This window comes from Drosophila teissieri, chromosome 2R (assembly GCF_016746235.2).
Source record: "Drosophila teissieri strain GT53w chromosome 2R, Prin_Dtei_1.1, whole genome shotgun sequence".
NCBI classification, from domain to species: Eukaryota; Metazoa; Arthropoda; class Insecta; order Diptera; family Drosophilidae; genus Drosophila; species Drosophila teissieri.
In genome coordinates this window covers 23,145,280-23,165,598 of record NC_053030.1, presented here as the reverse complement: position 1 = coordinate 23,165,598, position 20,319 = coordinate 23,145,280, and the positions used below count along the sequence as shown (strand labels likewise).

At 47.9% G+C, this 20,319-nt stretch overlaps 6 protein-coding genes across 6 annotated transcripts; 4 read left to right on the top strand and 2 right to left on the bottom strand.

The window, feature by feature from the left end:
• Nucleotides 1-72: 72 nt before the first annotated feature.
• LOC122615155 (RNA-binding protein 28) lies at nt 73-2,283 on the top strand. Its single transcript, XM_043790070.1, has 3 exons — nt 73-1,222; nt 1,284-1,539; nt 1,595-2,283. The coding sequence occupies exons 1-3, from the start codon at nt 108-110 to the stop codon at nt 2,192-2,194; spliced, it is 1,971 nt and encodes a 656-aa protein (XP_043646005.1). The 5' UTR covers nt 73-107; the 3' UTR covers nt 2,195-2,283.
• Nucleotides 2,284-2,452: 169 nt separating this feature from the next.
• Nucleotides 2,453-2,958, top strand: LOC122612799. The gene is made up of 2 exons (XM_043786632.1): nt 2,453-2,511; nt 2,571-2,958. Exons 1-2 carry the CDS (start codon nt 2,453-2,455, stop codon nt 2,956-2,958), a joined length of 447 nt encoding a protein of 148 aa, XP_043642567.1.
• Nucleotides 2,959-2,973: 15 nt separating this feature from the next.
• On the bottom strand, nt 2,974-4,065 carry LOC122612797 (NADH dehydrogenase [ubiquinone] 1 alpha subcomplex subunit 8). The gene is made up of 5 exons (XM_043786630.1): nt 3,960-4,065; nt 3,737-3,900; nt 3,386-3,561; nt 3,232-3,322; nt 2,974-3,172 (listed from the first exon to the last, which is right to left on the bottom strand). The coding sequence occupies exons 1-5, from the start codon at nt 4,027-4,029 to the stop codon at nt 3,041-3,043; spliced, it is 633 nt and encodes a 210-aa protein (XP_043642565.1). The 5' UTR covers nt 4,030-4,065; the 3' UTR covers nt 2,974-3,040.
• A 20-nt stretch (nt 4,066-4,085) lies between these two features.
• Nucleotides 4,086-4,875, top strand: LOC122612796. Its single transcript, XM_043786629.1, has one exon. The coding sequence runs from the start codon at nt 4,086-4,088 to the stop codon at nt 4,827-4,829; it is 744 nt and encodes a 247-aa protein (XP_043642564.1). The 3' UTR covers nt 4,830-4,875.
• Nucleotides 4,876-4,955: 80 nt separating this feature from the next.
• On the top strand, nt 4,956-5,549 carry LOC122612800 (pupal cuticle protein Edg-78E). Its single transcript, XM_043786633.1, has 2 exons — nt 4,956-5,113; nt 5,179-5,549. Exons 1-2 carry the CDS (start codon nt 5,102-5,104, stop codon nt 5,446-5,448), a joined length of 282 nt encoding a protein of 93 aa, XP_043642568.1. The 5' UTR covers nt 4,956-5,101; the 3' UTR covers nt 5,449-5,549.
• Nucleotides 5,550-5,977: 428 nt separating this feature from the next.
• Nucleotides 5,978-6,889, bottom strand: LOC122612798 (isochorismatase domain-containing protein 1). The gene is made up of 3 exons (XM_043786631.1): nt 6,683-6,889; nt 6,402-6,611; nt 5,978-6,336 (listed from the first exon to the last, which is right to left on the bottom strand). Exons 1-3 carry the CDS (start codon nt 6,803-6,805, stop codon nt 6,043-6,045), a joined length of 627 nt encoding a protein of 208 aa, XP_043642566.1. The 5' UTR covers nt 6,806-6,889; the 3' UTR covers nt 5,978-6,042.
• Between the last annotated feature and the right edge of the window lie 13,430 nt (nt 6,890-20,319).

The window sequence follows — 20,319 nt, the reverse complement described above, 5'->3', positions numbered from 1 at the left end:
TTTCGCGCCCAAATACTATCGGTAATACCAGGGATGGATCCTCATGCTGGGTACTTTGCCGATCAGCTGTTTAGCTCGTTAGTTTTCATCAACAGTTCCACGTGCAAATGGAACTCAAGAAAATGAAACCTTTAACAGACGACGCCGCCGAATCCCCGCCAGAAACGGGGGCCCGGAAGCGCCGCAACCCGTTCAACACACAGCGGCTGAAGGAGGAGAAGGAGCGCCGCCAGAAGAAGCGAGCGCGTCTCATCGTGCGCAACATCAGCTACAAGTCCACGGATGATTCGCTACGCGAGCATTTCGGACAGTGGGGCACGTTGGAGGACGTACACATCCTGAAGCGCGGCGACGGCAAGCTGGTGGGATGCGCCTTTGTGCAGTACGAGACCATCAACCAGGCCACCAAAGCGATCCTGAACTCCAACGGCAAAGAGCTGCTCGGCAGGAAGGTGTTTGTGGACTGGGCCTTGGGCAAGGACGAGTACGTGACGAAGAACCCCAAGGAGGAGGAGGAGCCGGAAGAGAAGAAGCCAAAGGTGGAGGTGAAGGAAGAAGACGGCGACGAGAAGGAACTCAAGGAGGAAAGCGACGAGGAAGCTGGCAAGGAAGGCGCCAGTTCTGGGGAAGATTCTGGTTCGGAATCCGACGAAGATGAAGAGGACGCTGGGGAATCTGGGGACGAAGAGGACGACGAAGACCATAAAGAGAACAAGGACGAATTAAAATCTAAGTTGGATATCGAAAATGTGAAAAAGGAAAAGCAAATATCCAACGACGTCCAGGAGGGATGCACGGTCTTCATCAAAAACGTTCCCTTCGATGCAGAGGATGCCGACCTGAGAAAGGCGTGCCGCAAGTTCGGCTTGGTCAGCTACGCCATAATCAATCGCCAGGCGGTTTCCGGGCACTCCAAGGGCACAGCATTTGTTAAGTTCAAGGCCAAGGAGTCGGCGGATCTTTGTCTGCAAGCTGGAACGGAGTTCAAGCTGATGGATGAGGTCCTGGATCCACATCCCGCATTGAGTCGCGACGAAATGAAGTCGAAGCAGTCGCAGGACAACAAAAAGGACGATGCCAAGGACTCACGAAACCTGTATTTGGCCAGGGAAGGTCTTATCATGTCTGGAGCGAAGGCAGCCGATGGGGTTTCGGCCTCAGACATGGCCAAGCGACATGAACTGGAGCAGGTTAAGACGCAGGTGCTCAAGAACTTGAATCGGTAAGACTGGTGCCAAGTACACACAGCAGGCGCATTTGTAATCCAATTGATTATCCTCCAGGTTTGTTTCCCGCAATCGCTTGTCCATTCACAATCTGCCCCAAAACTACGACAATGAAAAGCTGAAGCAAATGGCGCTCACCTACACTGGCTTCCGACCGCACGAATGCCGGGTGATGAGGGAACATAAGGTGACCCCTGAGCATCCGCAGGGCAAGTCAAAGGGTTTTGGTTTCCTATCCTTCGACACGCATCAGAGAGCTCTGGCCGCCCTTCGCAAACTAAACAACAACCCCAACATCTTCGGAACACAGAGTGTAAGCAGATTGTAGACATCCCACTTTATCACTTGCTAATTGTTAACTCTTTTAGCGCCCCATTGTCGCGTTCAGTATAGAGGATCGTGCTGTCCACAAAATCAAAGAGAAGCGCACAGAGCGCTCCAAGCAGAACAATCCCACATACCAGAACAAGCAGCAGGAGCGCAAGGAGCGTCGCCAGCAAAAGCGAAATGGCCAGAAGACCAAAACTCCGGCTCCCCAGGCCGATAACAAAACCAAACTTCAGAAACATATTAAGAAGCTTGAGGCTTCGCGAGCAGCCAAAGCCGAAGGTAAAGTGGCGGAGAAAAAGCAGCTGAGCGATGTGCAGGGCGACTATGTGGGCACGGCAGCCAAGCCGGGCACTTCGCTGAAGATGCGATCCAAGAAAAAGATTGTGGAGCAGGCCAAGGAGCACTTGAAGAAGGTGAAGACCGAGAAGCGCAAACAGAAGAACAAGAAGATACGCGAGTCCCACCTGGCAGAGCGCAAGGCTAACAATCGGCCCAAGCAGGGACGCAAGAAGGAAGCGGATGACCTTCGGCCCCTGATCAATAAGTACAAGAACATGATTAGTGGAAACCAAGGAGGTGGCGGTGTTACGGGCGGCAAAGTCAAGAAACCTAAGCGCACCAAGTGGTACACGGAATAACGCTGCCTCGTCTAGGATAAGAACTATCTTTTTAGCAATAAAACTGTAGATGAGAAAATCTATACAGGTAATCACTACAACCAGGTAAACCGGGACTTTTTCTTGGGATTAAAGAGGGAACATCTGCTTCAGCAGTGATTCTACCTGGAGGGTTGCTTATAATGCATATATAGTCGGCGTAGTGGACCAAGCTCGTTAGTATTGCATAGCAGTGACTGTGAAGTGCGTCGTCCGCAGAAAAATAAATATATCTCCAAGATGGCTCCCCGAGAGAAAGTTGAATTCGTACTAGTTCGCCTGGCCTTTGTTCCTTACATGTAAGCATTAATATAAATATCTACAGTCTTCAGAAGCTCATGCAAAGTTCCTGTCACAGAAATCCTATGTACCCGCGCATCAGCTACCAGATCAGGAAACATCCTCCCACTGGATCGATCATCCAGGTGCGCGATTGGTTCGATCACGTGATGATGAGGGAGCGCTCCAAGCTGCCCCCAGATGTCAACATACGCTACGCGGAGTGGCGCATTATCACCGGCGACATGGAGCTGTTCCAGGTGCAGGGCTTCCGCTTCGACAAGATCATGCTGGTGCTGGGCGAGGAAAACATCTCGTGGGTGTTCTATCAGAACACGCCGCTGTACCGCCGCATCGAGGGCAGCGCCTGCTTCCCCGTAAGCTACTGCGGATGCTGCCTAAACAACCAGTACCTGGACATTATGGCCAAAATCAAGCAGACTGTGTCGAGGAAGAAGATACGATGAAATAAAGATATCGAATACTAATGGAAACAAGAGTTTATATTAAGATGAACGCTTTCAAATTTCACTACGCGCTGGCAGCAGTCTACTCCAGCCAGTGGAAGCGGGAACCGTACTTTGCCGGCGGCTTGGGGTAATCCTCGGGCAGACCGGGGGTGGCATCGGGGTAGGAGACCTTCTCCTCCTTCTTGGGTGCCTCGCGAGCTGATTTGACGATCTGAAAACAAAATTGTTTAGCATAGGTCTGTGGTCAGGAAAGCCCAGGTGGCAACTTACCTTGGCCCGCGAGAAGTAGCCGTAGGAGGGACGATCCCAGTCGAAGTTATCCTTGATGCACTTGTCGAACACTCCCTGGGTCTTGCGGCAACTAATGTAGGGATGATATTCAGTATAGCATGGTTGGAATATTTCACATATACGGAGTGCTTACTGTGAAAAAGCCATAGTTCCACTGCTCTTGTCCAGGCAGGTGGCGTACTGCGTGAACTCCTCATGGCAGGTCTTCTTCACCTTGCGGAAGAAGTCCAGGGCGCAGCTGGTTACGGCTCTGCCCTCCGCCAAGCAGGCCCGCGGGTCGTCGAGCTCCTGCCGGCACAGCATAAACTCCTGAAATTACACGAAAGAAAACGTAAACAAACTGAGGGAAGTGCCTTTTGAGGTTAGGTTATATAACTAAACCGCTCCGATTTCGAAGAGGAAACGGCTGCCAGCTCCCGTTTAAGCTGCATTTCAGCTGGGCATGGCTATGAGCAGCATTTCCCTGCAATTTGGAGGTACTAACATTATTGGCCTGCTCGCATTGCTTGCCCAAATGGAAGGAGCCCGCCCGTAAGGCCGCCGACGAAAGATTTAGCTCCTGCACGTTCAGCTCCGACTCCTCGGGCAGTGTTGTGTTGTTGGTGATGACCATGATAGCGCTGCAGTCCTGTGCGATCAACCGAAAACCTGTAAGGCTTTGGAATTCAGTAAAAAACAATAAATTGGTATGATTTTGTTAATTTTACGTTTGCCTACAACACAACAGCTGATTTTGACCAGGGCTGCAGAGATGTAGCTGTCATTGCAAATACCCATCGATAGTTGAACCGTTCCACAAAGTCATCGATAGCAGGCGCTCAATTTGAATTAAAATGATTTCCTTAATCTTATACATGCTTATATTTTATAGTGCGACAGCAGAGCGTAATTTAAAAGTAGTTAAGTATGAGAACTCGGTGGACACCATTGTCAGGGACCTCATCGACAACTGGCAGTCGCCGCTAGTCTACCTGAAAAGCCGCGGCTACCTGCCGAAAGATGCACCCGAAATGGATTTCCAGCAGCTGCAAGGGAATTCGGTGCCCGAATTGTCGTTAAAGGACTTGGTTGAGCTCAACAAGGATTCCAAGCGGGAGGCGGAAACCAAAAGCCAAGAAAAACCCGCGGAACAGATGGATCCGCGGGCAGTGCGATCCCTGCAAGAGCCGAAGGATCTCGAGCTCAAGAGGATGTTCCAAACGCTGTTCTCTTCCAGCGACAAGGCTGCCTCCGAGGAGATTCAATCCAAGCTGGGCGTGTCCTGGGACATGAACGCTTTGAAGTCATCTGCCCGTCTGGGGGCCAAGAAATATTTCGAGAAGTTCAACAGCAAGCGAAATCAGGGATTAACTGAATCTCTGGATGGCTCACTTACGAACGAGGCATCTCTGAACTTCTCCTCACTGGTACCGCACATCTTGGAGAAGAAGAGCAACGATTCTATGGCGAAGTCCCCTGTAAATAAACCAAACTTCCTTAAGGGCGTGGCCAGGATACTGAGCAACCCAGAGATAAGGTACAGGGACTGGGACTCCAAGCCTGTGCAGGAAATCCTACCGAAAGCCGTGGGCACATAGTTCCCAAACTCATTGTGGATGATTAAACGTTGTTTTAGTAACGAAATGGGCTAACCAAATCACAATCAATTAAGTGGGGGAGGCTGGCAGCTGGCTGCTGGTGCCAGAAGCAGACTCGATTGAGTAGCCGCAAATTTCATATTCATGGCTGTCTGGTTAATCGCAGTCATTTCATTAGCAGATGCGATTGAAACCCGTTTAGTGGGCTAGGCAACTTCGGCGCAGTATAAAAGGCCGACGGCCACTGTTTCATTTCGAGAAGCTGCTCTAAAATGCTGAAATATGTAAGTTCAATCGGATTTCCATCGGAATACTGGGTATTGACTAATCAATCACCTCTCCACTGCAGACCCTCATCTTTGCCCTGTTCGTCGCTTTGGCCAGCTGCAGTGAGGACGATCTGCAGGCGCAGCTTCTGAAGTCGGAGAACAAGCAGAACCTGGACGGAGCTGGGCAGTTCCAGCATGAGATCGCGGTCAGCAATGGCATCCAAGTGAAAGCACAAGGCAACGTGAACGGCATCCAGGGCGAGTACTTCCTTCCCGGCGAAGACGGCAAGCAGATTCGGGTGACATACATCGCAGATGCCACCGGCTTCCATCCGAAGGTCGAGGAGTGATCGAGTGACTATGTTGTTTTATATTAATAATTTATAATGCGCCGGTTTTTTCCATAAAATGAGCTGTGAGTTTAAGTGTTGTTGTTCCTATAAAACGTTTCCTGGGATACTAAGATGATGTTCATGGAGCGCCTCTGCATCTTCATCGAAAGGCATGTCCAATTAGACAGTGAATGGGTCATGTGGCGGCGAGTACGGCGATGATTTCCTCCTCCTACATCCTGCTGTACAAATAAAGGTTGCCGAACAGCACTCAGCTTCATAATCAATGGCGGCGGAGGTGGCATGAAATACGCATTGTCATTCGCATAAAAGGGAACCCAGCGGAAATGGGGCAAAGTGGGGTAACTCACCGGAAGGGAAGCCATTCGGGCTATTGTTAAGCGGCAAATTCAAATATGGACTCGCCCATTGTGCGAGTCATTGGAATAGCTTACGGAAATGACAACTTAAATGGGTGCTGCTCCCATTTGGCCCATTTCCCGCTTTACTCCGCCATCCGCATGTCCTTGAAAAACACTGAGCTGCATGATGGTTTTATAAATGCAATTGGCTTCATAACAAACACAGACATTTTTACAAGAGCAGCTCTTCTCACAACTTGGCACTTCCCACCGGCAATCCGCTGCCGTCGCGCGTGAGTTCCATATCCACCGAGGGCTGGTTCACCATTTTCCGGACCACATCGAACTTGGGGTTGTTCTTGTCGCGCACCAAGTCGAAGATGACGCTCTCACTGGTGGTGATCACGCAGCCCGCTTGGCGCAGGCGATCCAGGGCCAGATCTCGGTCCTGTTTCAGCCTAGAGGAGCAGCAGTCCGCCACTATGTACACGTTGATGTTCTGCTCGAGGAGATCGATGGCGGTCTGCTCCACGCAAATGTGGGACTGTTGGAAGTCAGAAATTATTTAGCCTGAGTTTTCGAATAAGAGTGTTTCGCTGCTCAACCCACCTCGAGGCCATACAGCACGACATCCTCCGGCTTGTCGCTGAAGATGTCCTTGATCACAGCCGTGACTTCGGGAGTAACCATGCTGAATAGGGTTTTTCCGGAGACCAGCTTGGCATGGCTCACATCCAGCTGGGCCACTGTTTTGCCCAGTTTTTCCGGATAGTGCTCGGTTACAATCAGCGGAACATCTAGAGCCTTTCCCGCCCGAGTCTAAGAGGTAATTGAGTTAATCTCGGAGGTTAAAGATAAGAGATCAATATCAAAATCAAAGTTCAACCCACTAGTTTGTCGACGTTTTTGACCATGTTGTCAAAGAGCGGCATAGCCGGTCGAAACTTTTCCTGAATGTCGCACAACAGGAAGAGCGTTTTCTTCGGATTCAGGTGACAGCGTCGCAGGGCCATTATGTTGTAAGATATTAAATAATTTCGGCTTGGAATATACGCAATATTCACTTGCTAAATGAACTGCTAATTCTAACAGCTGTTTACTACCAGGGTTACGAAGAAGCGAAACGGTTGGCTTGATCGATACGGGTTTTGAGCAAAGCACTTATCGATTACCAAATTAGTAGTTTTTAGTACATGATTTAGTACATCGCTGTAACCGTTTTTCAAACTCTTAACATTTATGATAAGATCCAATGTTTCAGAACTATTTCAGAAGCTACAAACTACGAAAGACTAAGAGTTAAACACTGTTGGAGTACATGCCGACTGAGTTAATTAAAACCAAATCCGCATTTAATTGAACTTTGCCGCAGGCGACATCATCAAGTAAATATGTAATTACTTAAACGCCTCACACCACCGCCGCCCAGCCAGCAGATTTATATTCATAAGCCAAGGCGACCTGGAATCTGAAGGCAGTTATAATTGAATTCCTGGCCGGCACAACCGACATTATAGTAATGAAGCTACCAGTCCATTCACCGGTCAATTTCAATAACGCAATCAAATGCGTGCAGTTTCAAAAACCACAAATGTGAAGCGGAGGAGGCGTGGAGCAATCCCAATCCCATTCCCAATCCCAATGCCATTGACATGCCCGCAATGAGTGTCCGGCGGGCAATCTCTTGGACATTCCCGGCACGTAGCCTCGATGGACCCGATACTTCTCCGGGAAAAGGAAGCCCACGATAATGGCCATGGCGAGTCGCATGCATATTTTAGTAATTTGCGCCGCCTTTTGTGTGCCACGCCCTGCTCCTCCGGCTCTGGAGCAGCCGCCCCCGTGCCCGCCCGGATATTACTGGTCTACATATTTTATGAGACCCCAAGCTTGCGGATGCTGCAATTTGGGGGCCAAGGAAGAGAAACCTTAGTGGAACCACTCAAAAAGTAATCGAAATGTCTGAGACAAACACATGCGTACGCACCTGAATGGCACCTGTATTTGCTATTTGCGTGGGTTTCTGTATTCATGGACTCATGGCCTCTCCATCTCTCCATCTCCACTCTCTATTTTCCTAGTCTTCGAGAAAAAGTCATCTTGATTTTCAATTTCGACGCCATTTGCGCTTCACCGGAATCGAGAGTCATTTGCATTTTTCTTCAGCTACTCTTTCTTTCACTGGGAAAGTATCCGCACTTGCTGGGGAAATAGTGCTGCGTTCCGATGATGGAACTTCCTGTTTTCGCTTTTAATAAAACCAAAGACATTTTTAAATATTTTGTATCTGCATCTATAAAGCTTACTGCAGGGAAATGGATTATTTGGAGTCTTTTATCCTTTGCTGCCAAATCTAGATCCAAGCCAAGAGCTCCCCCAGTTGAAGAGTGTGCTTGATCTGAGTCGAGAAGTGCTAATGCTAATAATAAGTCGACACAATTGACAAAAAGTTTTTCCATCTACAAAGGAAAGTGGCCCAGCAGCAATTTGCTCGCATCCCAGCAGCAATTTATTGAATGTGAGAATTTCAAATTGTTCATTTGAGAAACAATTTGCGAGCGTAAGTAAGTCGAAGCGAAGCGAAGTGCGTTCGTTTTGTTGTTTCACAACTGGCAGCCATAAGTTCGAATATATGGCAATAAAAATCCAAGATGCTCGGGAAGCAGCAACAAGCGCCCAGGGAGCTTGTGCGTCTGTCTGACTGTATTTTTATGTGATTTCTGAGGCCATCCACCAGCTCCGGCTCCATCTGGGAGTCCTGGAAAGTCCTGGGAGTGGGAAAGTGCTCTCATGCGAGATCAAATAGGAGAGGAGCGGGAAAAACGTTGTGCCATTTATTTAGAGTATTCAAGTCTTTGAGCTCCGCTTTCCGTCTGCAGTGCCATTTGCAATTGTGCAATTTACCCAATGAAATGTAAATGCGAATCAATTGTAGTTTTATTTGCCGTAATTCCTGATTCGACAAACTCGTCTTGTGTGTAAACGCATTTAATTTCGAATATTCGAGTGTTCGATGCCATTTGCATATTGCTGCTGGCTCCACAATATGAATCTAAAGCTCCTAGTTAGTCACTTATGTAGGTGGAGCAACTAAAAGAGCTGAGGTCTCGTGGCGGCGCAAAACATTGGAAAGCACTTTGCCCCTGGCCCAAACATATAGCATGTGGCAGCATATACATACATGGCATATACATACATGGCAGGTACGTGAGACTTGGACTGGGAATGGAGCTGGGGCTGGGGCTGGGGCTTGGGCCTTCGCCGATCCAATTTGATTTTCCCACCCGCGTGCGCCCTCTGTTTACACCTCTTGGGGTCGCCTGCCTCGCTTGCATATCAACGATTTTCAAATTGGCGCCGAAATGATATGCCAAACTACACGGCGCAGGAGGAAAATATTTTCTTCGCCCGCAAAACTCAGGCATCCAGTGGGAGCACCCAGCACTGAGGACCCAGGACCACGTGTGACGACATGCAGCGACATCGACATCATGGGGGCACAGGCTGGAGCTGAAGCTGTAGATGGAGATGGAGCTGGAGATGGGGGTTGTCCTGTAGCTAATGCTTGTCACGTCGCCTTCAACATTTGACAAGGCAAATTCGCCGAATATTCCGCCCTGACTTCGGGGCGCACCTTTGTTTTTTTCGCCGAAACGAAGAAAATGATTTTCACAGGTGAATTGGAAAGCGCGTAATGTCGTAATGTTTGACTTGCCGGCAGGCACGTTGCCAACACATGTCCTCAGGTCCTCACAAAGTCAGCACTGAGAGAAAGAGGAGATTTCGGATTATGGGTTGCTTCCATATCAATAGACAGGGGGACATATGATCAAGTAATTGGGCAAGTAATTTATCCATCCAAGCTGAAATATATAATTCTTTAAAAATCAATGAAAACCGACCTTACGATGAACAGACATTGGACAGGAAAGGTTTTAAGTGTACGCTCACGTGTCGCATCGAATTCGGTGGACGATGGGGCGTATGCGTATTCCACTTTTGCAAATTGGATGAAAATCTTTGGCTTTTCAGCAACGCAATCCTTTTGCCCCATTCCGTGGCCATGTGCGATGCATCAGGCTGGAAATTGACATGTCTAACAGAGGGTTGCATTTCTCAAAAGGGCCGAATGGGGGACTCCAAAGGCAAGGCGGGCCTTCCTCATTCATCATGGCACCATGGCACCATGGCATCCTGGCACGCCTGGCCATGTCACACAACATATAGGTTGTATGGTATGTGTTGTGAAAGGATATTCGGGCAGCAGCAAGCAGCAACAATTTCGAAGAAAAAGGATTTACAGCGCAGATCCAACACCTACACACAAGACAGGACAAGTTCTTGGCAGCTTGCTAGTGTTTTCTATTTTGCCCGGATTATTTCTGTAAACTTTCGCCCACTCCCACTCCGGAAAACAAATTCAAACAAATTGGAGAGCTCGGCTCACCTTGTTGCCCATTAAAGGAGCTGAGCTGAGCTGGCCATGTGTTGCGGCGTCCGTCGAGTGCGAAATGTGGCCGTAACTCTTTTGGCCCACGTTTTTATTGCGCCCGGAACTTTAAGGAGATTGCCGGAATTCTCTCGCACTTGCTGCTACTTCTACTTCTACGTGTACATCTCCACCTGCTTCTACTGAACTACTGAGCTGCTGAGCTGCTGTCATTGGGGTTCATTGAACCGCATGTCAAGCGGGCCGCATTTCCGCATTGGCAGATTCCGGGTCTGTGTCTTGCAACTCCGCCGGAGTCTGCAAATAATCCCGGCTGAGTGGCCTGCTCGGAGACTCAACCTGGCTTTGATAGATGTGCACATAATTATGGCTGCTGCTCTGAATGACTTTCCTTCTTTAAAGCGAAGCAGCTGAGCAGTGAGGCCTGCTTAAAGGCCATATCCACATTGGGCCTTAATTAATGTTGCATAATTAACGTTGGCGCGGGGTGGAGAGGGGGGAGGGAGCAAGGTAGCTTTGTGGAACAAAGTTAAAGCGCGGCAGAGAAAAACAAACCGAAAACAAAAACTTTTCTAAGCCTCTGCCGAACATAAAGCATACAAATTCTCACATCCTTGCCGAAGAACACGAAAAAATTGCGGCCGAGCTCAAAGGAGGCAAGGAGCAAGGAGCAGGAGGTCCCAAAGGGCAAGCGGTGCCAAAGGCAAAAGGCAAAAACAATGCCCAAAAGGGGCGTGGCCGGGCGGGAATTCCCACTTTCGGCTCTTTGTCGCTGACGACAGCCTTTTGGCCACCTTCGTCGACTTGGGGGAGCGCCTTCAAATTGGCGCCAAGTTTTAATTATTCCATCATATTTATAAACTTTTGTACTTGCCACGCAGACTCATTATGTGCGTCATCCAGCCACACTCACTCACTCACTCACACACTCATACACACCCACACTAAGGCGACGCAGCATAGCACAAAGCACCCACACATACTGGCAGTTCAGCTGGAGCTGCACTGAGAATTAGAGACACACCATTACTACCTTGAATCTTAATTTATATGGAAAGACTTCAGCTAAGTTGGTGTTTTCATATGACAACATTTTTTCTTCCAGTGCACGGGAAAGTGCCTTGTTGTTGCCGCTGTTTCCCACTTGTTTTTGTGTCGTATCACAATAATGGCAGGGCGACAACGGCAGGACAATGACGACGGCTGCTCCGTCCTGGCATCCTCCGCACCAGAAAGGAGTAGGGTGCCAGGGGCAGGAGGAGCAGGAGCAGGATGAGGAGCAGCAGCAGGGCGCAGGGGACAAGAGGCAAGGATAGGGCGGCGACGCGAGGCGTTACTCCATAAAAATGAACAACAGCTTTTTATTGCCAAACAATGGAGGCAAAGCAGCTCTAAACAACCAGAGCAGAGCAAAGTTCGACCTTTCCCCTCCGCCCGGCTGGCGATCCAGTTTGCCGGAGCTGGAGTCCTTGTCTTTGTTCGGTGCTGTTCGCCATTGGAAGGAGCATTTAATGAGGCTGTCGCATTATTGTTCAATTGTGCTTGGAACGGCTGAGCTGGCCAAGGAATTTCCAATAAATACGACGGTGAAATTGAGAGAGTTGCTCTATAAAATGTTTATGGGCAAGTCGAAGGAGCGAATTAAATCAAGCATTTGCTTAAGTCAATAGAAGCTTATGGACCCTTTTATTGATAGTTAAGTACAAAGGGCTCTGGCTCAATAACTGAGTTTGAGTGTTTGACTTGACGCTTAAATTGAGTCAAAACTTTGGCAAAATATAAGTTGAAGTGTCTTCTCACCCCATGCAATAAAAAAACAGAATACATTACACGTTTCCACCGAAATCATGGATATATCAGCTAGTTGTCTCATTCTATGATCCTGCTGCAACCTGCCGCCACCTGCTGAGATTTTGGTTCGCCTGGTGATCGAAACAAAAAAATGGCCGACTTTGCAGCGAAAATGATATCCGGGCGGCTGAAATTTTCAAGAAATTTAAGAGATTTCCGACTTTAAGTACTAGGCGAACAAAAATCCCAGTAGGCAGCCAACGATCCGTTTTTTTCCTTAAAATAGAGATGCTCGCGTGTAACAGATTATTTGTCACGCTCCCAACAACCACATGGGATATTTTAATTATGTCGTGATTGTCGTGCAAATCTCGTGAGAAACGCGTGAAGCACCAAGTGCACAATGTGCCTGAGCATCTCTGATCTGCGTTCTGTGGCAAAGTAACGGTTAATGTTGCAAAGCTAGTTGTCTCATTCTATTATATCTGCTGCCACCTGCCGCCACCTGCTGAGATTTCTGTTCGCCTGGTGTGCGAAACGAAGAGCAGGCCGATTTAGCAGCGAAAATGATATCCGGGCGGCGGAAATTTTCAAGAAATTTTCAAGAAATTTAAGAGATTTCCGACTTTAAGTACTAGGCGAACAAAAATCCCAGTAGGCAGCCAACGATCCTTTTTTTTCCTTAAAATAGAGATGCCCGCGTGTATCAGATTATTTGTCACGCTCCCAACAACCACATGGGATATTTTAATTATGTCGTGATTGTCGTGCAAATCTCGTGAGAAACGCGTGAAGCACCAAGTGCACAATGTGACTGAGCATCTCTGATCTGCATTCTGTTGTAAAGTAACGGTTTTGCTCCTTGGAGCTTGTTCCTGATTGGCCAGCCGGCGCCTAAATGCATGCAAGGGGCGGCCGTCTTCAAAAATATCAGCTTTTTCCTTAAATTCGGTGCTAGCAGCTTATACCAGCTGAAATGGATATCCTGCCTCTGAGTGAGAGATTCAGATTTGTACAACAAAATATAGATAAAGACAAAGATAGATATAGATAAAGACGGTGGTCTGGTCTTGTCTGTTGTTAGCTGGAAAACCCCTCGTAATTCTGCTTATACAACTCCTAGGACCAAACTTTGACATGCGACCCAAACCCTGGCAATTTAAACTTTCTATTTAATTGTAATAAATATATTATTGTCCTTTATTTGTAGAACTTGTTTGTTTACCATATAATATATATAATTTGTCTTGTATGTATATATATGCTTGTTTATTTATTATATATAAGATATACTTTACTTTATGCGTTGGCTGCTGGTTTATATAGAGCGGCTCTCAAATTTTTCAGGGGGATTATCCAGAGAATTTTGATTAAGCTTCAGTTTTTTTTTTCCTCTAGTTTATCTTACTTATTTACATTACTCGTTTCCATCGAAATAAGTTAGTTCGAATCCCAAATTGGCAACGGAAATAGACTGGCGGAACGAGGTCAGATTTGGGCACCGAAAAGTCGGGCCTCTGGAGGCTCAACTGCCGGAGGACTCAATTAATGGAATGGAAACGAGAAACATCGCTCCCCAAGCCCCTCGTTGCCACTCTTCCGCTGATGAAACTAATAACATGTCATCCGAGTTACGCACCAGGGCACTCAGAGGCACCACCTCATCCCAGGACCTGTCAGGACCTCCCAGAACCCCCTACCCCTTCCCCTTCCCCCCTACCTTCCTGGCGCAGCACTCAAAGGCTAAACGAGGCTCAGCGCTGACACTCAAAGCCGACAAGTTAAGCCTGTCGCACATGGCGATTAAGCGGCGAAGAAGAAGGCTCCTTCTCCTGCTGCTGCCTCCTGCTCCTGGCCCCTCTTCCAGCCCCTCTAGATTAGCACTTTGTTGCAGTTGGAAGGCTGGAACCCTGGACGCCCCAAACAGTACCCCCGAAAGTCGCGTCCTCCACTTTCAGGCTTTCAAGGGCTTCGTTAGCCCGCCGGCAGTTGCTGTGCCCTCCAGGCTGCGGCCTACAGTACGTATGAGCAATATTGAATCGCAATGCAGCTGCAGTGATGAGAGGCAGGGAAAGGAGACGGGGAAGGAAAAGGGGAAAGGCGAAACGGATTGCAGAGCGGATCCACTGAATGTGCATAGTTAGAGTGATAAACTGCTTGGCACGGAAATGGCCCTGGAAATGGAAATGATGTCGAGTGTGCCTCTGTGCATAAAAAGGCCAATTAGAGGACGACCGGGTTGCACGTTTTCCGCCAGGCACTGAACCAAATTCCCAGGCTCACCTATCAGATTGGAGGAGAGCCAATCCTCGTATCCTCTAGTAAATATAACTAAATATTACATACTTGTAAATAAGCAACGTATTCTATTTGGCTTTTAATGTAACAAAACATTCTTAAGCGCACTCCGATTTCTGTCCGTGCATCTGAGACCACCTCCTCATCGGATTTTTTCCAGTGCCTTTGTAGGCGGAGCAGCGCACACTTGGCGACTGACAAATGCCAGATTTACGAGCGAATCTAACTTTGCCCGGCTACATATACACTCGTCCTGCGTGTTTACATTTTAGGTTTGAGCCTAGGAATTTATGGTTGCAAGCAAACTTTAAATGAACATTTCGGGGCAGGGAAGGAAATTAAATAAGTTACATGTTCCAGCATGTGCCGCTGCTCTCGGCATAATCAAAAGTTTTAAATGCATCATAAAAAAGAAGAGGAACTTTTCGCTTTCGGTCAATTTGAAAACTTGCCGGTGACGTATGTGGGGATTTATGTGTTTTATTTACTTTTTCAGCGAACCAACGGACTTCTGTTTATGACAAATCTAGAGGCGACAGGTGGAGGAGATCTGTCAAATGCAGTAAAAGTGCCACTGTGAACATAAAAATATTTATGAGGCCGGCGTTTCAATATCGGCGGAGCAACAAAGGCAATAACAAGTGCGCATAAATTTACCTGGCACAAATCGGGCGTGTCCTTGGCTCTTGAACTTGATGTGTGAGTGCAGAATACAGGATACATGCTACATGCTGCAGGATACAGCACAAACTCGTATCTTAAGTGGCTGCCTAGATGGCTGGTGCATTAAACATTGCTTGGGGAGACAAGCGAAATAGCGAAATCTGTGCCACATAAATTATCAGACAAATGCTCTTAGCCCGGCCCGACTCGATGTCACTTTTATTGACAGTTTTTGGCGCTGTTTTAGGGCCAACTCATGCGTCGATGCTCGGCGTACATGCCATGCCTGCCATGACGGGGCAAAAGGGGCCATAAAATTTCAATTATCGAAAATTGCCCTGGGCTCCGGCTTCAGCTCCGGCTTCGGCTTCGGCTCCGGCTCCGGCCCATTCATAATATAATTAAGGGCGGAGTGCACTGAATGCTGACGTTTCAATTAAATTACGAAAATGGAAATCATTTCATACGAGCCGCGCTTAATATTCATTTCGCCCACGAGCCGGCGAACAAGACTGTTGCCTACTTCCCAGCGCCGTGTCTGTGTACACTGCAGTGCATATGTGTAGGTATGAAAGTGTGTAGGGTATTGGTGTGTGGGGGTATTGGTGTCTGCGATCCCAGGGACTTCTCTCTGTGTGTGTGTGTGCGGGCCTGTCAAGTGTGCTTTGGCGCTGTCAATTACACACATCCTTCGGCTTATGAGTGTGTGCGCAGAGGAGGAAGGAGGAAGGACACCGAGCAGCGGGTTAGGTGTTCTGGGACACCTGGGACAGCTGGGGGGGAAACTCTGATTGCCGGCTTACGGGCTGCATCTTTTGTTATCTCGAGGACTTCAGACTGTAAGTCAGGCTCGTAATTAAATTATACTGCACTTAATGCCAGCTGCCAGATTTCACTCTCCCCACCGAAGGGGTTGAGGATCCAATCCAGTATTCCTTGTCCCCTCTTAAAATATGCCCCATCACGGCCAGACTCCAGTGGCAGCGCCACCGGCAATTGACCCAGTTAACTAGCCCGGGATGTCAGTGGCAATTGTCTCGGGTCTCGGCTCTCGCATCTCGGATCTCGCCCACTTTCACTTCATCTAATTAAGCGACCTCTCAATGCGTGACACAATCCCCTGGCCCATAAATGAAAAATTAATTTATTTGCCCGAACTGCAGCAGTTTGGCATTCAGTCTGGCATTCATTGCGCGACTTTCTTGGCCAACAAAGAAATCCGAGAGATGAGGTGGCCAACTGCAGTTGCCACACTGGAACAAAGTGGATAATGGGTATTCCATGCCAATTTTTAGTAATTAAGATAAAAACCCTCCATTAGTGGATATAAATAATTAGGTGTATGAATAATCTAAGCGTGCCACTTTCATTTATATAATATTTTCTCCTTTGAAAATAATAATTCATCTGGGAAAGAGGTAAAAGTGTAACACCGCCCGCTCATCAGTGCTTAAATAATTAAAATAGTTACACCGTTTTGCGCGGATGCCAGGAGGAGAAAGTAAAAGACACTTTATCTCGCTGACAGTAATTTCATTTGCCTGAGCAGGACAATAAGTGAAGTCCTTGCTGAGCAACTCTTTTCCCACTTCGAGCAGTTCGCGCGCTGAAACTTAAGTTTACGATCCAATCAAGAGCAGGACATAAAATAAATGCTGGCCAAGCGAAAGATGAAGAACTAGCAAGTCGTACGATATGAACTCGAATACATCGAATATATATGTATGTGGTAATGTATTGGAGACACTGACCGTAAAAAGCTGAGCAATAAAATTTGAAAGAAACAAGCCGAGGGAAGACGCCTGTCACGGTCTGCCGTTCTCCTCTGGCTAATGGCTTATGTAAGAGCCCGGAGCCTTGGGGCAGGACCTCCGCAGGACCTCGAAAGGGTGTGAAGGCCTCCCAAACCCAAACCCAAGCCCACACAAACCCAAGCCCAAACAAACCCAAACAGCAACAGACGTAAGCGCCTTATTAGATTTTCGTGTGTACTTTACGCCGGGGAAAGGACTCGAGTGCAGGGCAAGTGCCAGGACAACCACGGCGACGCAGAATTGGCAGGACGGCACTCGCATTAACAACTTCATTAGGGCCCAAGCACATACCCACACACACACACACACACGGACAGGACAGGCTGACTGGGCAAGCACACACGCGCACACAACAACACACAGCTGCTAAACTCAACTGTGAAGTACATTAATTTTGTGGGCTTTTGGCAACTGGCCATAAATCTTCGGCTTTCCCTGCGAACTAAGCGGCTATCTATATCACTGGATGGCCAAATCGCATTGACAGCTGGATTGAATTGGGAAATGCAGCCTCGACTGACATTTATGGGCCCCGAAAGGCGAAAACAATGCAGCCCTATCTCCCAGGACATTGGCTTCTTTGTTTGCGGGTCAAAATTAATTAGTGCAGTCGGGTATCCGACAGAGAAACAATGTAGCCGCAGCAGCAATCGGCCAGAGCAAATCAAATCAAGGAGGAGCCAGCCACTGTTGACGGAGCATCCAGGGCTCCTTTCCAAGGACCAACGAACCAGGAGCAACACTTTCGGAGTGGAAGTCCGTGCCAGCCAGCTGCTGCATGTTGGCAGTGGAGCAACAAAAGGTGCAGGCCTATAGCCGCAAATTGCCTTTTACGTGGAGTTGGCCATAAAAATGTAGAGGGTAGAGGGGCAAGCATATGCCAAGCGAACAGGACCCGCAGGCCAAAGGATAACAATTGGGAAATTACTCAAAACAGAAACTTGCATACCTTTCTTGGCAGTCCTTCGACGTGGGATATCTCAAAGGCATGTGTGAGCAATCAATCATTCAGACTGAAAGGCCTTCATTTACATTTCGTGTGCTAACAAGAAATGTTTTAAGTCCAAATTAATTAATAGCGTAATGCAGCAAATCACTATTCAACCATTTTCAGACATATGCTAAGGGAATATTTCAAACACGTCGTACATGTACATCTAATTACGATTAAAATCGTAGCTGCTCTCTGCGCCTGAGTAATGTGCCGGATTATTGGCTTGTAAGTTGGAGCATTACATCCATTCTTCATCCATTATTCCAGGGAAATGCTCGTACTGCTCGTATTGCTACCCACTGCTGGGGACGCCTCCCCGGCGTATACTTAATATTGGAGCAGGCAGAAGGTTGCCGGCCATTAGTTGTTCATTATTCAGTTGTTATCAGCTGGATCTGAGCCAGCACGAGATCCAATATACTGCCGCCTCGGGCTCCTCTTTTCTGCGGTCTAAGGTCGCATTCTGTGGGCACGTCTGCCCATTAGAGACAATAATTTTCTTTAAACTTGCCGATTAAATTGAGCGCAGCGAATTCGAGTGATATCCCATTCCCATTCCCAATGCCAACCGCAAGTGCGCAGTTGTGTGTGTGCGTGTGAGTGTGTGTGTGTGGGTGCGTGTGTGTGTGCTCGGGTATGCGGGTTAATGGGTGCTCTTAAAGCCAGACTAATGAATTTAGCCCAGTCCGCCGGAATTGCGAGTTTTAAATTGCGTGACAGAAGCGCTTTCAAAGGCAATTAGAAAGCGAGCGAGTGTGCAGGCTTTTTGCTGCACACTGGATTCCGAGTTCCCGGGGCACCGAGTTAACAGGCCATGACAGAAATGTTTAGCATACATCTGGGCGGGAATCCTGGCGAGAGTCCTCTGCCGCGCGCCTCCTACCACGTGACCTGGACGTGGCGCCATCGGCCGCAGCGCCACTGACGACTTCCGGGAAGCGGAAGCTGAAGCTGGCCGGTCCGCATTATGGCGAATTAATGCGCCATTATTAGACAAATGCATGACAAGCGATTCAATTAGGGCGCCATAAACTGTCGCCGGCAAGGCACACATTCTCCTATCTACTATATGTATGCTGTGCTGTGACTGTCGGCTGTCGGCTGGCATCGCCTCATTATAGTCAATTGCAGGATGACGCAGGACAATGCGCTCGCCTGCGGATAATCAAGCGCTCTTAATGATTTCGCATGCTGTCCGACGGGAAATTGCATTTCTGCCATCGATGGGCAGCTCTAGTTTCCACGCTCTCAATTTCACTCGCTCGCTGGCCATCAGAAAGCAATTTAATATTAAAATTTTCATAAATATTCAGCCAGCGAGGCGGCAGGACCTCGCTGCCATGTTTGCCCATGTTTGGCCATGTTTGGCACGTTTGGATGGGATTTTATTTCACGATTTCCCGATTTGCACAGAACGCATGTCGCTGTCCAGTGCCTTCTAAGCTCGACAGCTGCCCCAATTGATGGCGTTTTTGATTCGGGCTATTAATTAACAATTCCATTATTGCAGATGTGCGAAAATTGGGCCTTAATTAAATTGCTCGTAATGCCGTAATTATTTCACACACACACACTGAGCCCACATTCCCCGTAATTAATGGGATTTTAGTTAAAAATACATTTTTGCTTGTAATAACGAGATGGAGGCAAATACAAATACGAATGCGAATTCGTATGTATAGCAGCAGCATGTGCGTGGCATTTTCAATAAATTTAAGCACACACAGCTCATTAAATGCTTTACATGTGTTGGCTGCCCCCAACCCCCAAGCTCCGAGCTCCGAGCTCCAAGCTCCAAGCTCGAACTGTAGAAAAGTCAAGATGGAAAGTCACTGGGAGGGAAAGTGCCTAATTTATGCAAATGCCTATGCCACAGTGGGCGACTGTGGGAGCTCTGGTGTGGCTGTGGGCTGTGGGCTGTGCACTTATGTAAGCCTCATCAATTTTCCATTGACACAAAGAAGAGTTCCGCAGCAATTGCAAATGTAAATAGGGCACCAGAAAGTTCGTTGGGGTAGCTCCTCAAGAGCGAAGCGCGACGAGCAGATACTTTTCTAAACTGATTAACTTCAGTCTCCCAATTTTTAAGTACGTCATCTTTAAAGGATGCTAACAGGCAGCTTCAACTTATTTGGTGCCTTTCTAAGCCCTTCCTCTATTTTCAAGTATAAAATACCTTTGAGTTGGTAGACTTTAAAAGGCATACTCCCTATCCACGGCAGTTCCCTTTGCGACCTCAGCAATTAAGCGGCAAGGGAACCGCACACTTAATCCCTGGAGTTGGAGGACCTCCTCTCGACATATCCAGCAATCAGCATAAAGCCCCAGCGAAAAGCATTTGGCGTAATTTCGAATTGGGCTCCAGTCGCGACTTCTGGATGCAATGAACTAGATAAGTCCCCATCCAGATGGGATTAGACATGACTTTCGAATCTGGACTAAGTCTCGACTTCTCGAAGTGTGAAATTGCGACTTCGTAGATCCATCAATATGGCGAATGCGACTTAACCCGTAGTG